The 19,938-nt window shown below is 55.4% G+C and overlaps 1 protein-coding gene across 1 annotated transcript; it reads right to left on the minus strand.

Annotated features, from left to right (window-relative positions):
• Positions 1 to 2,864: 2,864 nt before the first annotated feature.
• RAB44 (RAB44, member RAS oncogene family) lies at positions 2,865 to 16,818 on the minus strand. The gene is made up of 16 exons (XM_061442515.1): positions 16,461 to 16,818; positions 16,250 to 16,364; positions 15,815 to 15,986; positions 14,859 to 15,002; positions 14,453 to 14,543; positions 14,245 to 14,340; positions 13,781 to 13,968; positions 13,250 to 13,298; positions 12,831 to 12,925; positions 11,557 to 11,939; positions 7,753 to 8,295; positions 7,175 to 7,256; positions 6,732 to 6,846; positions 5,896 to 5,997; positions 4,790 to 4,866; positions 2,865 to 4,341 (listed from the first exon to the last, which is right to left on the minus strand). The coding sequence occupies exons 1-16, from the start codon at positions 16,656 to 16,658 to the stop codon at positions 4,254 to 4,256; spliced, it is 2,538 nt and encodes an 845-aa protein (XP_061298499.1). The 5' UTR covers positions 16,659 to 16,818; the 3' UTR covers positions 2,865 to 4,253.
• Between the last annotated feature and the right edge of the window lie 3,120 nt (positions 16,819 to 19,938).

A 19,938-nucleotide genomic window follows, 5' to 3' on the forward strand; every position in this document is an offset into this window, starting at 1 on the left:
CCCAGCACCAACCTGACCCCCTCCCATTGCCCACAGACACCCCCAACACCCACCGGAGCCCGCAGCACCCTAACGCACCCCGCCCAGCACCCACCTGAGTCCATGGGTACCCTCAACACCCCCCAGCCCCTGCCTGAACCCCCAACACCATCAGACCCCACACACACCCCTGAACCCCCAGCACCAGCCTGACCACCCTGAGACCCCCCCAGGAGCCCCAAGTCACACCCCCCCCAGCACCCACCTGAGCCCATGATCACCTTGAGACCCCCCCAGCACCTGTCTGACCTCCCACATTACCAAAAGACCCCCCAAAACTAAGTCCTCAGCATCCTCAGACCTAAATCAGCACCTTCAGACACCCCCCACCCCAGCACCCCTGAGACCCCCCCAGCACCTCCAATGCCTTTCATAGCCAGATCCACAGCACCCATGACACCTCTCTACCCCCCAACATCCATCCACAGCACCCACCCCTCAGCCCTTACACCCTCCCAAACCCTACAGCAGCCCCACCGGGCCCATTTACCTCCTCCAGCTCTGCTGAGCTGCCTTTGTGCTCCCCAACAGACCCAGCCAGTGCCCCCCAAGCCCCGCTTACCCAGCCCCTTGGGGACATGGGTGTCCATTCCCACAGCTCAGTGACAAGTGGTGACCGTGCACAGGGTGTTAACCCACTAAAAAGCATGGGAAAACCCTAAAATGTATGGGAAAGGCCTGCAGAAGTAAAGGGCTGGCGGATGGAGCAAGAGGAGGTCTCCAAAGCCACCCCTGACATGAAAAGCTTGGAAGAAATGAGGATTGAGGGGTCTCAGCCTTACCCAGCCCCCCGATATGGGCTTCAGTCCTTAACTGCAGTTAAATGCATTTTCAGTCGGCAGTTGGTTGTGGCTGTGAGGGTTTTTTCTGGTATCTCCCCAGTCCCTTTGGAGCCTTGTTTAAGTTCTTGGCCTCAACAACTTCCTGCAGTGATGAATTCTGCAGTTGAGTTAAACACTGCGAGAAGAAGTACTTCCTCTGATCAGGTTTGAACTTCCTGCCCCGTCCATCCCAGCGCGGGAAGCGCGATGCTCTCCGCATCCTGATTTCCCTGCCTTTCAAGGGGAATGGGGGGAAATTCAGGAGACGCTGTTGGGTGAGACCCGAAACCCAGGGGCTGGGACACTGGAAGCTTTGGCTGATGATTTGTTCTGACTTAAGAGCTCGTCTGGGTTCTCTGCTTTCAAAGTGGAAGCATCAAAGTGAGATGGTGGCAAACGCCCGCTGAGCTTGGGCTGGTATCCGAGATCTTCTGAACCTGGGTTTGGCTGGGGCAGCTGCTCTAATTCCTGTGGAGTGCCTCAAGCAATTACAAATGGCTCGAAGGGAAGCAGCCCGATTTTAAACCAGAATTCCTGTGGTCCAAACAAACATGCATTTCCCTCTTGCTATTAATATCTCAGCCCTTGATCTTCCTCCAAACGCTCATGCATGCGTTTAACAGCTTGCAGAGGAGCGGTCCATTGGATTCTGGAGTGGGAAAGTTTACTGGGATTATGAATTATTAAAGGTGAAAGATGCTTGCAAATGCAACGCCCTGGCCATACTTCCCAATATCCTTTATCGCCTTCCTGGCATTTCTCTCAACCTGGCAATGAAAAATCCATTTTCAGGTTTGGAGGGGAGCTCTGGAGTGGAGTTAACACTTGTTTTATGCTTTGGGCACAAACTCAGTCTGTAATTTCTAGTGGAATTAGACCGACGTTTCTTTCTGTTTGCTGTTCTGGGAAGCTTTTGTTTCGCAGATCTTTCTTCTGGGCCCTTTCCAAGCTCCTTGTTTCTTTCTTTGCAGAAGCAGTGTTGCAGTTGGAAGGTGTTGCTGCATTTGCTGCCATCTAATGGGAGAATCAGGTTGAGACATGGGAGACTGAGATGAGCTCTTAGGCACAAGCTCTTCCCTGTGAGGGTGCTGAGGCGCTGGCACAGGGTGCCCAGAGAAGCTGTGGCTGCCCCATCCCTGGCAGTGTTCAAGGCCAGGTTGGACACGGGCTTGGAGCAAGCTGCTCTATGGAAGGGGTCCCTGCCCGTGGCAGGGGTTGGAGCTGGAGGAGCTTTAAGGTCCCTTCAACCCAAACCAGTCTGGGACTGTACGAATTCAGCCTTGGCAAAGTGTGCTTGGAATTACATTATTTAAAGACAAACCAGCAAAGCAGAAATAGTGAAGATGGGCCCAAACACCAGTTAAAAAAAAAAAAAGCCAGAAAGATCCCCCAGATACTGAACCCAGGCACAGCTCTCAGCTGAGGAACTCTTCCTGAGGAGCTGTGATCTTCAGGCTGCTCCCACTTCTCCATCAGTAAAATATCTCAATAATGAAATATGGTAAAGACTGATATGGAATGGGGGTGTAAATATATTGCATTAAGAAAAGAGGGTCTTTCGACAACAGAGCCAAGGGATGTTGGCTTTTGATTAGGAGCAGCCTAGACCCAAATCCCAAAGACATTTAGGGGATGGGATGGGAGCTTCAGTAGTGCAGAGGTAACACTGAGATGGGGCAAGCAGAGGAGATAACTCATCTCAAAATGACTCCTCAGTTCCTGCATCACTGCAAAGTTGTACCCTACCTGGAGAAGCTCATAACCCTGATCTTTCCAAGCATGAGCTTGGTCCATCTCCATCTAGAAATCAGCGTCGTTTCCACTGAGGACTTTCGGGTATCACACAGAGCTGGCCCATTTTGAAGAGGTAATTCTGTGAGCCGCAGAACCAAGAAGGTCTGCTCTCACCTGGCTCTGTGCCCTGCAGGTCTCTCCCATGGAGATTTGTCATGATAGAGACTAAACTTAAACTGCATTTTTTCCATCAATGGGGGTATTAATTAGTCTCAGTTACTCAGGCCTTTATTCACACAAGTCACAGCATCTCAGAGCTTTGCAATTGCTCCTCACCAGGGACTTTTGTACCAACAGGTACACATACACGGGCAGCAGGAGCTCCTAAGCCTTGTTTCCTGGGAAAGCTGGGCTATAACAGTCAGAAACATGCAGAATGATATCCTTTTCTTTAGCATATAGTGTTATTAGGAAACCAACGCTTCTTGTCACTGTATTGTTATAAAGCAGAAACTGGCTGCTATTCTGCTCTGCCATAATGTATATATAGATAATAATGTCAACGAAAGGCAAACCCATCTGAGCAGAACTATTTTCCCCCAAATCTGCATGAAAGCATGGTCTTTAAATACCTCTCCTTGCTGGAGGACAAGGCAACACCTGTAACACAGAAAACCATTAAAACACAACAATTGTCATTTTATTTATTCAGTCTCTATGTCTTTCTCTGCAAAAAATACAGTTCTCTGCATGAAGCTGTAGAAAAAAAAATAATTAAAACCCCCTTGAAATGTGCTTGTTTAGGTTTTTCGCACTGGGTTTTCTTTTTGACCCCAATTCAGTACTTCATACAGCAGCCACCTCAGTGCAGAAGGGCAGGGTGCAGCAGCTTGCTCTGCCCTCCTCACCCTGAGATCTGCAATAGTGCAAATACCTGCTCTGGGGGCAAAGCAATGAAAAGAGCTCCTGCAAGCATTTACCTGCTCCCACATCCCACCACCCCAGTGCTCTTTTTATTATCCTGGATGTGGTTTTGGAGGTTTTACATTTGTTTTAAGCAGTTTTTAGCAGTTTTCTGTCAAGACCCATTGCTGCTAACTGGCACAATAAACCAGGAAAGAGAAAAACTTAACTTTACCTTGCCTAACTGCAGGGAGTTAAAAGTGCATTTAGGATATATTCCATATTTCATTGTTCCAGATCAGATTGCAAAGCCAGAGCAAAAGACACCACCACACAGCAGCACCAACAGCCCTAAACCCCCTGTTTTACACACCAGCCTTTGGTGACTCCTGGTATTCATGTCTTCCATCCCACGACTCGGTTTTGCTCCCTGCTGCTTCCAATATCATTCCAGCATCTCAGATCTGTCTAATTTCCTATTCTGCCTCTTTCCATAGCCCATTTTATGTCTTCAAAAGAAAGCAGTAAAGTTTCCCAACAAGTATTTACAAGGGCTCCTGTCCTCTGGGATGGTGGCAGGAGATGAGCAGAGAAGGGGCTGGGTAACAGCCACTCCTCCACAGCGACTTTTGCTCTCAGCATCTGAGGGACATGGGGCCAGGCAGACACATGGGGAGCAGAGATGGTGTCTGAAGGCTATTTTTGTGCTTTTCTGTCTGTCACTGCAGTTTCAGATCACATGGGGGGGTCTCTCCATCACCAGCAGCAGCTCTTTTTCTTCTGAGGTAGCTTTGGTACCTCTTCTGCCTTATTTTTCAGTTTATCCTCATTCACTTTGAGCAACCTGGGAGAAAAGGAAGCAAATTAGTCAAATATTTCTCCCATATTTTGTATTTCTGTGCTCTTTGTCTTGACAAGCGTTGTCAAAGGGGGCTTGGCACAAATGAAAGGCGTTAGGAGCCTTCCAGCTCAGCATGATTTGAGTACCATGGACTCTGCTAAAAAAGCCACCCTAAATCAAGCCACAGAGAGAATTTATTGTCTGTCAACCAAGAGAGAAATCAGCAGCATCCTGAAAAGGGTTTTATTGATCTCTTACTAATTCAGGACACATCTTTCAGCACTTAACCTGCACCTCACCCCAGCCATGCACATGCTGTTCTGAGTTTTCCCTGATATTTGGGCACATGGAGTCTCCGGTGACACAAACCCACCAGCATTTGGGGTTAAAAAGGTAGCGAGGGAGCCCATTAAAATCAGGAGAGCTGGCAAAATCCAAGCGCACACCTCACCTGATCAAGCTGACCATGGACTCGGAGATGTTGTGGCCCGAGGCAGCACTGCATTCGTAAAACATGAGCTGATGCTCCTTCAAGACACAGAGCACACATAGAAATGTAATATTCTTACACTTGAATAGCTTAATATGGGAGTAAATGAGTAATAGCCACAGGACAATCACAGGGGAAATAGGAGGGACTCAAGGAAACAAATGACTCAGTAACTTATTTACAGGAATATGAGGGTGAAATCCAGCTTTTCTGGTAGCTGCAACACCGACTTTTAATACCAAGGAAAAGGCGGACAGAATGTGATGTGATGCCCTCTGGTTAGTGGAGCAAATACTGAGATGTAACTGCATGTTCCCAGGTCTTTTGTGCCTGCCAGTGACTGCTTTGGGGGAAAAAAAGCATCTATCCCTTGTCCTGCTGTCTTCATTTGTGAAATCTGTAAATTCTCCGTGTGAGGGTGCTGAGGCGCTGGCACAGGGTGCCCAGAGAAGCTGTGGCTGCCCCATCCCTGGCAGTGTTCAAGGCCAGGTTGGACACAGGGGCTTGGAGCAAGCTGCTCTATGGAAGGGGTCCCTGCCCGTGGCAGGGGTTGGAACTGGAGGAGCTTTAAGGTCCCTTCAACCCAAACCAGGCTGGGATTCTATGAAAACTGGTCACTGGATACTGGCCCAAATCCCATAAAATTTAAGTTGGTAAAGGTGAGATTGTTCTCACCTAATTTTTTATTGGAAGAGGTTAATTGTACTTTAAGCATTTCATATCATTAAACCAGAATAATTTGGTGGTTTTATAAATCGCATGATGCTGGGAAGATCTGTGACACTTCACAGCAAAGAGAAGCAGAGCTGAAAACATTTTCATTTATAGATCCAGCCCCATAAGCTGTTTTACTGGGGTGATGCTGAGTCAGAACTAAGATGACAAGGAGAAAGCAAGGCAGAGAAGGGTGGAAGATGGGTTCAGAGATCACCTTTATGATGACCAATGCATGACGGGGAAGTTAAGGACTTTAGCCTTTCTCTGTGTCCCCAGGCTGGTGGAATCCACCCTTAGCTGTCCTTGCCTAACCTGGGTGGACACATGCTTTAGCAGGGCCATGCACCTACCTTGGCCAGGCGTTCCCCCTGCTCCATAGGGACCTGTCTCTCTGCAGCACAGTCAGTTTTGTTCCCAAGAAGCAGAATAGCGACTCCATCTTCTGCTCCTTCCTGGCAGTTAAAGAGGGTAGGATCAGGAGCACATCTCAACCTCCCCTGAATCACAGCCGGCCACACTGTCTAGACACATCCTGGAGCAGTGTGAAGGATGCCCACAGATTGGGGCTGATACCAAAACATTAAATTCTTAAATGAGTTTAACAGCATTTAAGAAAGGGATTTTATTTTTGCTATTAAATCATCTAACCTGGTCTATTAAAGGGCAGAGCATTGGATGAGTCCACTTTGTGTTCAACTTCAGGAACCCTCCAGAGATGCTCTGGCTGAGCAAGGTGACATCCTGTTTTGTTCTGGTGTTTTTAAACACTGATTTTGTACTTGATTGGAAATCTCTGGCAAGCAGTTTGTAATAAGACACGAGTTACCTCCTATTCCCCAGGACTCAAAGGGGACTATTCTTGATTTATAAGTGTTATCAAAATCACTTTCAATCCTCTGCAGTGCTTTTGAATTGAAGTTGATCATTATCATCATGTTACTATTAACAAATTACCCTAGCAAACAAATGTGGAAAATGTGAAACTGTCACTATTTGAATTTAAATCCTCCAAGAAAAACTATTTTTAACCAAAACCAAAGCAGAATGCTCTTTACAAAGGGCTTGGTCACCCCAAGATGTCCATCCCTAACCAGTGGCAGATGTCAAGGGGAGAAAACACTGATCTCAGAGTCACCTCCAGTTCCAAGACCTTGGGGACAGGACGAGGTTTTCCTGCTTCACCCACCTGGATGCAGCTCAGCCAGTACTGCACGTCCAAGAAGGAATACTCGGATGTGATATCGTACATCAGCACAACCCCATCCGCCTTCCGGAAGAACTGCTTGGTGATGCTGTGGTACCTGCATGCATTTTAAATGGTCATTGATATGGTCTGGGGAGGTTTTCCCTAGAAGAAATATGGAATCCCGATGGGAAAGAATGTGTATAAAAAAAGGCAAACCCAGATTTTGCTCCTATGCTGATCGTAGAGTCAGCACGAGCAGCCTGATGCTTATTTTTATCCTAATTACTTCCTTTATTACACTCTATCACACCATGTACTGTACAGAGTCTGTCCTTAAACAACCCTCCTTTGCTTAGCAGAGCCAAGAACATCCATATCCTCCAAACTACCAGAATGAGGAACACCAGAGGTTGCTCTCTGTAAGCAGACAGCTCAGCACTCACCTTTCTTGACCAGCTGAGTCCCACAGGCGGAGAGCAAAGCACTTGTTGTCCACGACAAAGCTTTTCACCTGATAATCCAGTCCTAGGAGACACAAAAAGGGATATCTCTGTACTATAGAGTTCATCCCTGGGACAGGAGGTGGATGGAGAAGGCACATGGTGCAGGTATGACCTAAGGTTGCAGCACAAGGGGACTGGTCTCAAGTGAACCTCTGGCTTTTAGATCCTTCATGGCTGGGGTTTGGGGAAGGTCTCTGATCTCATGATGAATAAAACCAGGTTGGTTAAGAGAGGAGAATAGAAATGAAAGCCAAGCAGAGAGAAAAGCACTAGGAACACTGGTGTTGGTGCCCTAGAGTGAGCAACAAGGACCAGCATCGCCTGCTGCAGAGCATACAGGTGTGTTAAGTCAGCGCTCCTGTTTTTGGTCCTTGGTGACAGGTTGTGTAGCACACCTGATGTGAGCTGTAACATGCCTGAAATGATCACCAGGAGCTTGTGGGGTGGAGGAAAGGGAATTGCAATAGAGACCCAAGTGGGTGCAGAGCTGTGCTGGAGAGAAGCTGGAGGAGACCTACCTACGGTGGCGGTGAGGTGCGGGTTGAAGGTGTCAGCATGCAGCCGGTACAGGAACGATGTTTTGCCCACATGGGAGTCCCCGACAAACAGCACATTGTAGAGGTGATCTGGGTCCAGGGGGGCTTTAGGAGAACCCCTTGGGGCAGCTCCTGCCCCATCTGCAGTGACAGTCCCTGGCTCCCCTGGACTTGGCTCTCCTTCCTGGCTCATTTTCCTTCCAACCTCCTGCTTCTTCCATCGATCAACATCGAGGTCTTTGCTCTGTTCTCCCAACGACTGCCTTTGAGGCTGCGTGCTGGCTGCATCCCCCAGTGAGCTGCCTCCAAGAACTGTCCCCAGCTGATCATTCCCAGCATCTTCCTCCTGTAGGACCCTTGTGTGAAGGGGCGATGCTGGTGCCACTTCTTGTTTTGGAAGCTCAGCAGGTCCAGCAGCTGCTTTCTCTGTTTCCATCGCGTGTGGTGGCTTCTCTGCCTCTGCTGAGACCTGCTCCTGGAGCTCGCTTTGGGCTGCCTGTCCTGAAGCACCTAACGGCCACACATCTGGAACAAGAACATCCTCCTGCATCATTGCTTCCAGCTTTAGTGTGCTGATCTGTAATGGCACCTTGAAGACTGGGAAGGCTGGTGCAGATGCGCCATCATCATGGCCCTGCTTTAGCCCTAGAGCCTGAGCTTCCACTAAACTCCTCACCCCTGCCTCCAGCCTCTCTCCCTGCCCCTCTTCCAGACCTTGAGCTCCATCCAGAGGTCTCCTCTCTGCAGCAGCCCTCTCTCCCCGTGGTAGTTCCAGTGTCTGGGTATCCTCCAGGATCTGCCCATCAGGACCAGTGAGTGCTCCCCGCTTTGCTTCCACACCAGGAGCCTTGGGAGCAGCGGCACGCTCAGGATACGAAGTGGCCTCAGCTGGGGCGGACACATGAGCACCGGCAGCTTCCCCACACCCTTCTGCAGTGTGTGCTACATCTGAGCCTGGAGTGTGGCTCTGCTCCCCTTCCTGCATCCCAGCTGCACCCGCATTTGCCTCTGGGCTCCCTCCTGAGCTTGATCTGAGCTCCTCTGGCCCTGTCAGTGGCTGCACACTGGTATCAGTGCTCTGGGCCTCCAGCCCGTCCAGGATTACAGCCTTGTCCTGTGCCTGCACACCCGCAGCAGCCCCCTCTCCCTGCCCAAATCCTGCTCCCTGCAGATCAAGCACAGACTCCTGCTGCAGCCCGTGTTCACCCTGCCCTTCTTCCCCATTCTCATCTTCTTCCACAAGCTGCATGACTGCATGGTCCCCCCCTCCCTGGGCTGTTTCTGGGCTGGGACCCCCATGCAGCTCCATCTCTGCCCAGTCCTCTGCCTCTGTTTCCAGTAACTCTGCTCTATCGACCTGATCCAGAGGTTGCACATCTGGAGCCACGCTCCCTCCCTGCTCTGTATCCAAGGAGCTGACGTCACTCAGGAGCTGCTGATCTGCCTCGGGGGTCACTTCGAGCTCATCCACTTCTGCAGGAGGCTGCACATCGGCAGCAGTGCTCTGAGCCTGCAGTGTGCCCAGGATTACAGCCTCTGCATGGAGCTGCACACCCGCACCAGCCCCCTCTCCCTGCCTCACCCCATGGGGGTGAAGCACAGGCTCCTGGGGCAGCCCGCTCTTACCCTGCTCTTGTGCACCATCCTCAGGCTCCTCCATGTGATGTAGGGCTGCATGCCCCCCCTGTCCCTGGGCTGTTTCTGGGCTGGGACCCCCATGCAGCTCCATGTCTGCCCAGTCCTCTGCCTCCGTTTCCACTAACTTTGCTTTATCAACCTGATCCAGGGTTTGCACATCTGGCACATCTGGAGATACGCTCCCTCCCTGCTCTGTCCCTGGGGAGCTGACCTCGCTCCAGAGCTGCAGATCTGCCCCTGTGCTGCCTCCTGGGGTCACTTTGACCTCATCCATCTCTGCAAGCATCTGCACACTTGCATCAGTGCTCTGGTCCTCCAGGCTGTCCAGGCTTTCAGCCTCCTCCCATGGCTGCATGCCTCCAGCAGCCCCCTCTCCCTGCCTGATGGCCACTCCATTGGGGTGAAGCATAGGCTCATGTGGCAGCCCACACTCACTCTGCCCCTCTTCCCCATCCTCATCCTCCTCCACAAGCTGCAAGGCTGCATGGTGTTCACCCCCATGGAGGGTTTCAATACTAGGACCCCCATGCAGCTCTACATTTGCTGTGGAATCCTCTACCTCCAATTCCACTAACTCTGCTTTATCGACCTGATCCAGAGGTTGCACACCTGGAACCACGCTACCTCCCTGCTCCGTACCCAGGGAGCTGACCTCACTCAGCAGCTGCAGATCCCCTTCAGTGTTCCAGCCTGAGATCTCTTTGACCTCATCCATCTCTGCAAGCATCTGCACACTTGCACCAGTGCTCTGGTCCTCCAGCCTGTCCAGGCTTTCAGCATCCTCTTGTGGCTGCACACCTGCAGCCGGCTCCTCTCCCTGCCCAAATCCTGCTCCCTGTGGATCAAGCACAGGCTCCTGTGGCAGCCCATGCTCACCCTGCTCTTGTGCACCATCCTCATCCTCCTCCAGGAGATGTACCACTGTATGACCCTCCTCTCCCTGGGGTGTTTCTGGACTGGAACTCCTATGTAGCTGCATATCTGCCCAGGAGTCCTTTGCCTCCACCATTTCCAATGCCTGAGCCTTAAGTGGGAAGAGCCCACACAGGGCTGGGCTCCCCAAAGACATTTCTGCTGGGGAAGGACCCTCGCCATGCACCACAGCAGCCCCCGTGTCCTCCCCCAGCCCTAGCTCTGGTCGATCACCCTCCTCCAGGGGCTGCACATCTGGAGCCGCGCTCCCTCCCTGCTTTGTCCCCAGGGAGCCAGGCTCAGCCCATGGCTGCAGAGCTGCCTCCACCTCTGCCCGCAGCTGCACGTTGGCCCTGCTGCTCTGCGCCTCCAGCGGTGGCACATCTGCTCCTGCTCCCCCTTCCTGCACCACTGGCACCCCTGCACCGGCACTCCTGCCCTGCTCTGCATCTCCCCTTGCAGACTCTCCCTGGGCTACTTGCACCTCCCTTTCCTCGGTTCCAGCTCCATGCTGAGCTTGGGCTGGCAGCACCTCAGCACCCAAGGTCTCTCCCTGGAGCTTCACCTCTGCCCTGACAGTATCTTGCTCCAGCATCCCGGGGCCAAGAGCCGCAGTCACCTCGGGAAGGACACTGTGCCCCTGGGCTGCTCCTATTCGTGCCTCACCCTGCGGTGGTGGCTCTGGCTCCAGGAGCTCCCCTGGCTTCATTTCCAGTTCCTTGGAGAGCCCCAGTGGTGGCTGAGCCTCTTCCCCCAGCCCCGTGCCCAGGGGCTGAGGTGCAGCTAGGTGAAGCTCATCCATGCCAAGGCGCTGTCGCACAACCAGACCTGCCTCCCCAGCCCCTGGTGACCCCAGACCTGCCTCCCCAGCCCCTGGTGACCCCAGACCTGCCTCCCCAGCCCCTGGTGACCCCAGACCTGCCTCCCCAGCCCCTGGTGACCCCAGACCTGCCGCCAGGTTTTCTCCCTGGCTTAATGCCACTTCCTCAGCTTCTCCCAGGAGCCGTGCCTTTTCCCAGCTTGTTTTTTCCTGCATCCATCCTGCTCCCTCCACCTCCATTAGGACCTGCTCTCCTGCCTCCGTGTTCTCTCCCAGTGCTCCCTGGAGATGCTCCGCCACCTTTAGCATCGCCTCCTTCACACCACCACCCTTTCCTTGCGGGAATAACATCCTTTGTTCCTCCTCTCCCTGCTCTGGCTCCTGAGCCCTGTGGTGCCCAGCTCCCGTGGACGCACCAGCCTGTGGCACATCTGGAGCTGTGCCTGGTCCTTCTTCCATGTCTCCTTCAAACAGCTTGTGACCAGTATGACCAGAGAGGGTCTCCTGTTGCACCCTGGGGGTTGTTCCATGTGCTGTGCCTTCCTCCCGCCCCATTTGGTGCTCAGCATCATCCTGGGGGTGATGTGCAGTGTTTGCTGGAGCAGGGGGTGCACCTGGTGCCTGTGGCTTCAGCTGTTTGCTCAGAGCTGCTGTTGCATCATCCACCTCTCTTAGCAAAGAGCTCTGGACAGAGAACCATTCCTCTTTCAGAGATTCTGGGCAGGGGTCCTCTTCCACAGAGCTCGCTCCCTGCGGGGCTCCCAAAAGGCTTACTTCTGCAGGCAGCATTTCCCAAACCCTGGAAAGGGCAGAAAATGGGGACGGTCAGCTCAGCCCCCAGCTCGCTCTCATCCTCCTGGGCCAGTACCAGGGGGTCTCTGCTCTGCCACCTCACCCCATCCCTCTCCAGACCCGGTTTTATTGACCCTCTGGGGATACTGGAGGCTTGCACAGGCAGTGAAGGTGACAGGGGAAAGGGGGATGCCCACTCAGGGAGCCAAATCCATGGCCATGTCCTGGCTGGGATGTGAGCGTGTCCCTTCGCAGGCTCCATGTTCACATTACTGAGGTGAAAAGGAAACGTTCAGCCAGATACAGCAAGTGCCTGAGCCAATGGGGTGATGCAGGGTGAAGCTGGGGTTAGCTCGCTTGATGCTGCGAGGGCTGGAGCAGCTCTGGGTCAGCCTGGGGAAAAGGCTCCTGAAGGGGAGACCTGAGAGCAGCTCCAGTGCCTGAAGGGGCTGCAGGAAAGCTGGAGAGGGGCTTGGGACAAGGGATGTAGGGACAGGCCAAGGGGAATGGCTTTAACCTGCCCGAGGGGAGACTGAGATGAGCTCTTAGGCAGAAGCTCTTCCCTGTGAGGGTGCTGAGGCGCTGGCACAGGGTGCCCAGAGAAGCTGTGGCTGCCCCATCCCTGGCAGTGTTCAAGGCCAGGTTGGACACAGGGGCTTGGAGCAAGCTGCTCTATGGAAGGGGTCCCTGCCCGTGGCAGGGGTTGGAGCTGGAGGAGCTTTAAGGTCCCTTCAACACAAATCAGTCTGGGATTCTGTGAAGGGTCCTGATCTCCAGATGGGTGGGAGGGAAAGGAGCCCTGAAAGGACTAAACATGGTGTTTGCCTGGGGCAGGAGGAGGACTTGCAGACCTCGGGGGCACAAGCTGAAGCAGCAGGTGTTACCCAGGACCCCTTACACTTGGTGGGTGCTCTTGGCTTTGGGCTCGCTGCTCTGGGACCCCACCCTCGTCTGCGTCTTGGAGCGGTACTTCTTGCTCTGCTCCCGACCCATCTGCAGTAAGCAAGGTGGGAAGAAGAGAGGAAAATGCTTGATGAGGGGGTGAACCCACCTGAAACAAAGCTGGGCTCTCCAGCAGGTATCGAGATGTACCCACAAGAAATCTTGGGGGTGCTTCCCCCCCCCCCCCCTTCCCACACATCTCTATGGCACCATATTGATCCAGTGAGAAAGCTTTTAGGGGAGGCACTGCCCCTGCTGCAGAAGCACCCTGTGCTCTTGGGCTTCCCAATGGTCCCAAACCAAACATCACAATGCTGTGGAGCATGGACACCTCATCCCATCCCCACTGAAGACCCCATATTCCAGCTGAAGTACCTTTGGGGACACGGGTGTCTCGCTGGGCAGCTCTGCCACTGCTCTGCCCCTGCAAACACAGAGCACAGTGGTCAAAATGGCAGTTGCATCCTCTCCACCACATCCACCCCTGCCCCAGGCTGTCCTCAGCCCCACAAGCAGTGGTGGGCTGGAGCAGGACATCTTTTGGATCAGTGCTGGTTAGGTCTTTCTGAGTAGGGACATCCCCATCTCTGCAGGCACTGCCCTCAAAGAGACATGGTGTTGACAGACCTGGCTTTTTACTGATGCTTTTTGCACCAAGCCATGGTTAAGTATTCACAGACCACATAGATGAGGCCCTCAGTGACATGATTTAGTGGTGGCCTGGGGAACAGCTGGACTTGATCCTAAAAGTCTATTCAAACCTAGCTGATTCTATGATGCTGTGATTCTACTCTGCACTGTGGAGACCACTAAAGCCCTGTGAAGCCTCAGACCCATCAAACAGCCTTAACCCCAGGAGGAAACCACGTGTGTGCACAGGGATATGATGGTCACTCAGCCACTCACCCCGGCTCCTCCACGTGCTCCCAAGCCACCGCAGCCCTCACTGCCCGCAGGCGCCCGTGGGTCTGCTGGAGCTGCTGGTGGAGGTGCTGAAGGTGCTGCTCCAGCGCCCGCTTGCTCTCCTCAAGCTGCCGGTTCTCGGTGCTGGCAGCTTCCTGCATGCTGCGGAGGCTGTGGCACCGTGTCTCCAGCTGTGGGATGGCAACAAGGACACTGAGACCTGCCAGGACCCCCGCGCAGAAAGGGAACTGACGGACACCCAGCTCCTCTAGACCTGGGGCCGTGGCGGGGAAACCCAGCCCGGGTCCTTTGGGGATGGAGAGGAGAGTGGGGATAGGGGTGTGACAACTACATCAGGAGCTGATGGGCACAGCCTGGGCTCAGCTCTATTGCACAGTGCTGCTGCTACAGCCCAGCGCAGAGACCCCGCATGCAGGAAGGGGGACCGGGAGCTGGGGCCAGCTCACCTCCAGCTGCGCTGTGACCAGGCGCTGCACCTCCTTCTCACCGGCATCCAGCATTCGCTGGAGCTCCGCCGCACGCTGGGGGCTCGGGGCCACGCTCTGGGTCGGCAGCAGGGACATCAGCACCCATTGACCCGCCCGGGAGCTGCCAGGGGGGTGCTGGGCCCCTCCTGGGGCCGGCAGTGAGGGGAGCGGAGCAGCCGGGACCCACCTCCTGCTCCAGCCGCTGCTGCTCCACCTGGATCCGCTGCTCCAGAGCCCCGCAGAGCCGCTGCACCTCCCTGCCGTGCTCGGCCACGCGTCTGCCGGGGACAGCGAGGCCAAGGGCTGGGCGATCAGACCCTGCTGCTGCGGGTGCAGGCCCCCACGCTGCCCGCGGGCTGCAGCAGGGTTTGCCGGGAGGGGTTCTCCCAGCAAGGATGTGCCCCGCAGCCTGATCCCAGCGCTTTGGCCATCCCATGTGGGACTGCAGGGGGAGCCCGACCCCAAAAGGCAGCTCCCTGCGAAGCCTCTGCTCCAGCTGCTGATGGAGTTGCTGGGAACACCCAGGTTTCTCCCTCCTTGGGTGGCCCCATCCTTCCCGTCCCACCCCTCTCCACTGCCCAGGGCTGACTCACTTGTTCAGGGTCTCCTCCAAAGCCTCCTTCTTGTTCCTCACTTCCTGGATGCGGTGCCTCACCTTGGCCACAAAGTCCTCCTGAGTGTCCAGGAGCTGGGATTCATCCTGCCGGAGCTTCCGCCAGAGCTCCCAGATCTCCTGTCTGCAGGGAGGTGCTCTGTGTGAAACTGCCTCAACCCCCTCCCAAAGCAGGCCAGCTATGGGGCCCTGGGGCACCATGTGGGGTACTGAGTCCCCCTGCACTGGGCACTGGTGAGGCCGCACCTCAAATCCCGTGTTCAGCTCTGGGCCCCTCACTGCAGGAGAGACATTGAGGTGCTGGAGAGGGGCCAGAGAAGGGCAGCGGAGCTGGTGCAGGGCCTGGAGCACAAGTGTGATGGGGAAGGGCTGAGGGACCTGGGGGGTTCAGGCTGGAGAAGAGAAGGCTCAGGGGGGACCTGATGGCTGCCTACAAGTGCCTGAGAGGAGGATGGAGCCAGGAGGGGCTGGGCTCTGCTCCCAAGGAACAAGGGATGGGACAAGAGGAAACGGCCTCAAGCTGCCCCAGGGCAGGTTTAGATGGAGCTGAGGAACAATTCCTGCCCCAGAGGGTGCTCAGGCATTGGAACAGGCTGCCCAGGGCAGGGCTGCAGTCACCGTCCCTGCAAGTGTTCACACAGCGTGGAGACGAGGCCTCAGTGCCATGGGTTAGGGGTGGCCTTGGCAGTGCTGGGAATGGTTGCACTGGATGAGCTTAAAGGGCTTTTCTAACCTGGCTCATTCAAAGATTTAGCTCACACTGTTAAGGATGCATGGTCCTGGGGGACAGGTGAGCACGGGGGTGAGCATGATCCTGTCCTGGGGCCAAAGGCAGCTCCAAGTCATTTCTGGGCTCACTCCCTCACTCCTGCCCAAGCCTTTCCCTGTCTACCCCATCCAACAGGACACCCATGGGTGCTAATCAGGGCGGCTTACTCCTCAGAGATGTTGTCCGTGCCCAACTGGTCCATAAAGGCAGAGAACTGCCTCTGCTCCTCACTGTCCACCTCCTCCAGCGCCGGGCTGGGAAGGACCAAGGGGATCCTCCGCGATGCTGTTTTCTGCCGGCGATGGTCCCTGGCAGCCTTCTGGGAGCTCAGGAACTGCCCTGTCAACAGAGACCCCAAACACTCAGTGCCAGGCCAGGGTGACAGCAAAGGCCCAAACAACACTTCCCACCCCATGGCTTCGATGAATCCATTCTGGCACAAGAGGACCTCTCACCAGTGGAGCCATGGGATGAGACCCGGACGTGGGGACAACTTTTAGGCCATCCTCTGCCACCCAGCAAGGGCGGTGTTTCAGATATCCCCTGGGAAAGCACTAGGGCCATGTCCAGGATCAGCTTGGAGGCGTCGTGCCGGCACTTACAGAGTCCAAAAGTGAATTCCTCAGTTCTCAACCGCCCGGCGCCGGCTGCATCCAGCCCATTGAAGACGAGCTCCAACTCCTCCGTGCTGCATGGGAGATCTTCCTCCTGTAATCTCTAAGAACAGAGCAAAGCAGGGGAACACCGCTCCCATCACCCATTCTCCACCCACCCCAGCAGCATCTGACCCGAGGAGACATCCCCATCCCTTACCTGTATGGCCGAGCGGGTGACGAACCCCTCCTGGTCCTTGTCCTGCTCCCTGAGGAGCTCCTGCACCCTCTGCACTATTTCAGCTGCCCATGATGGCTCCTTGCCGGGGCTGGGGGCTGCTGCGGGTGCCTCACCAAAGCCCTTGCGTCGGCTGGAGCCCAAGCGCCGGCTCTTGGTGCCTGCCCGGCGCTCGGCCATGGCCCCCAGCTCAGTCCTGTCCAGGGGACACTGATGGTTGTCGACCCTTGGCCAGCTCCTCCTTGCTGGAGCCCTTGGTGGGAGATGGTGGAGTGGGATTGAGCTGGAAACGCGCTTTGGCTGCTGTAAAGGGCCCTGGGTTTGGCAATAGGAAGAGCAGCGCAGCCTTGACCAGATCGAGCAACGGCTGCGAGCCCAGCACCCACTGGGTGAGCACCTCCTCCTGCCACCACCCATCCCACACCTCCCATGGAGGATGCGCAGGGCACCGGCACCCAGGGGAAACCCAGGAGGTGGCACTGGCAAAGGAGCAGCCACAGCGATGCTGGGCAGAAGGGGCTGGTCCCAGAGCCCAGCAGCAGCTTTTGATCATCCTCCCCCAGCTTTCAGAGCCGGGAGTACCTCGGGAGCTGTGTGAGAGCTGGGGAGGCCTTCAGGAAGCCTGGGTGATGGCAGCGGCACCAACAGCCACTGGGCCCATGAGGGGCTGTTCTCTGCATGGCAAAGCCAAAACCCAAGGGAAGGAGCCCACAGCTATGGGGAGCTGTGACGCAGAGGGGGCCATGCTGCAGCCCCACTTTCTGCTCCCAGCCTGGAGAGACCCCGGCTGCTCCAGCCCTGTGCTAAATCCCAGCCTGCATTGGAAATACAGGAAGAGGCCCCCAAAACATCCCCTTAAATCAAGAGGGCTTTGTGGAGCTGCTGGAGTCCTACAGGATGCTTGGGGGGGGGAGAGGGGGTGAACAGAAACCATGTGCCTTTATGGTGGTGCCAGCCACTAAGACAACAGAAGTGGGAGCTCGGGGGGGCGCTGGGGTTGTTTAAGGCATGAAGAATCCCCCCGTTACCTGCTCCAACCCAGCGCAGCCCCAGCAGAGGCACAGAACAAGCAGCGTGGGTGCGATGGGAGCCGCGCATCCCCCAGCCCGTGGCATCACCGGCTCCCAGGGACCTGATCCTGTCCGGAACGCTGCTCCCAGCCTTCAGCAGAGGCCCATCAGCCACGGTCCCCCCACAGGCAGCAAGAAGCAGCCCCCCCCCCCCCCGCCCCAGCTCACCAACAGCGAGAAAACCCCTTCCTTTCCTTGCTTTTCTTGTTCTCGAGGTGCTGCAGGAGCCCTCCCTGGGCACCAAATCTCACCTTCCCCTCTGGCCGAGAGGGACCCTCAGTTTCGGGGTGCCCGGGGCAGCGAAGCGCCCGGGGCCGGGGGATGCTGCTCCTGTGCTCTCTTGCTCTTACTCAAGGCACTTTCCGCTCTGGGTTACACTCAACTGCCGGTGCTCCCACGTTTCCTGTTTGCTGCATTGCAAGCAGGGTGCAGGAAGGGCCCATCCGGAGGGTCACCAGCCCCCCAAGCCCCCCAGATCCCAAAGCAGCTCTGCAAAGGTGCCACTGGCATCACCAGGAATCCCAGCAGACATCCCCATCCTTTCCTTGCTCCCAGTGGTCTGGAGGGTGTCTGGGGCAGGGGAAAAGCAGCAGAGAAGTAGCAAGTGGTATTTTAAGAGGCTGAATAACCCAAACTACAGGACTGTCTATAACCCACATATACAGCATCCCACCTACAGGACAAACCTGCACACACCACAACCCACAGAGGCTCTTGAGCCCCAGGGTTTGGAGCTCATCCCACTGTGCTGCTCACACTGGTGGGTTTTCCAAGGCTCCTGTTGGAATCATTAACTGGGCTTTAAAGCCAGCACCGAACCCACTGACTGCCCATGGCTTGCACCCACTCTGGTTTGCAGGGGCACAGCGGAATTAGGCGGGGTATGAACATTTTTGCTCTCCTTTAACTGCAAAAATGGGGAAAAGATCCCAACAAGGGGAAATCCAACAATAACTTTAGGTTATAACCAGAGCTAAGCCCCGAGCTCCCAGCACAGGGCTGAGCTCCCAGAGCAGGAGGTGCCTGTCTCTCCCCATCTAAACTGGTTCAATCCCTTGCTGGGAACCGGCTGCACCAGTGCCCTGCCCCATCGCATCCCCAGCCACAGCCCAGCCCTGCTCTGCTGCTCTTCCACCTGAGGAAGCAGCTTAGGTGCTGCTGCTCCTCCTGGGTATACCCAGCTCTGCAGTGCCAAGAGCCCTTTCCAGCCCCAGGGAGAAGCCAGGCAGGTCCTGGGATTGGATATAATGGGGAAAGGAGGAGAAGAACCGGACCCTCCTCTCAGCCCCACCGTGTGAACCCCAGCATCCTTGCTCCGTGCTGCGGCTGGGATGGGAGGGCAGCAAAACCCAACCTGGAAGTGCAAGGTTTCCATCCATTGCCCAGCTGCAGGAAGCCCATCACCACTTTGTGTCCCCAGAGCTGGGCACACACACAGTCCTCCCCAATGGGAGAGGCTGTGCAGGGCTGGAGTCTCCCATGTGGGTGCAAACTCCAAACCTAGATGCCAAGCTCCCTCCTGCACAGCAGAGCCAGACCTGGGCTGCGCTCAGAGCCCCACACACAGGGACAAAGGGGGTATTTGCTGATTTATTTGTCACTTCCTCCATCACCACCGCTCTGACAGACAGGAGGTGACAGCAGAGGGGGCTGACGTAAGGGGAAGAGATTAAAAGGGCTAAATCCGGAGGGCTTGACTCAGCAGCAGCTAAAAGGCTGCATGATCGTGCTCTGCAAGCATCTCAAGGGGCACTGGCATGTGCGGGATCACCCAACACAAGTGCAGAAGCTTGAGGGATCCTCAGTTGAACAATGCACAAGGTTGTTACCATCAAACCTTTGTATTCCCCTGGATCCTCTGCAAATGAGGGCATTTATGGGCCTGGAGCACCTCCTGTATGAAGACAGGCTGAGAACATTGGGGCTGTTCAGCCTGGAGAAGCTGCGTGGAGACCTCAGAGCAGCTTCCAGTATCTGAAGGGGGCTCCAAGGATGCTGGAGAGGGACTCTTCATCAGGGACTGCAGTGATAGGACACGGGGTGATGGGTTCAGACTGAAACAGGGGAAGTTCAGGTTGGATCTAAGGCAGAAGCTCTTCCCTGTGAGGGTGCTGAGGCGCTGGCACAGGGTGCCCAGAGAAGCTGTGGCTGCCCCATCCCTGGCAGTGTTCAAGGCCAGGTTGGACACAGGGGCTTGGAGCAAGCTGCTCTATGGAAGGGGTCCCTGCCCGTGGCAGGGGTTGGAGCTGGAGGAGCTTTAAGGTCCCTTCAACCCAACCCATTCTATGATTGCAGGACACAGCATCCCTGCCACTGCCTCAGTGTCACTCAGCTGGGCTTGCCTGTCCTGTCTGTCCCTCCCTGACCCGCAGCGGTGCCTTCTGCTGCAT

This window comes from Pezoporus flaviventris, unplaced genomic scaffold (genome assembly GCF_033815535.1).
Source record: "Pezoporus flaviventris isolate CSIRO_AGI_PZ_B2104156 unplaced genomic scaffold, CSIRO_AGI_Pfla_v1 ptg000228l, whole genome shotgun sequence".
Taxonomy (NCBI): domain Eukaryota; kingdom Metazoa; phylum Chordata; class Aves; order Psittaciformes; family Psittacidae; genus Pezoporus; species Pezoporus flaviventris.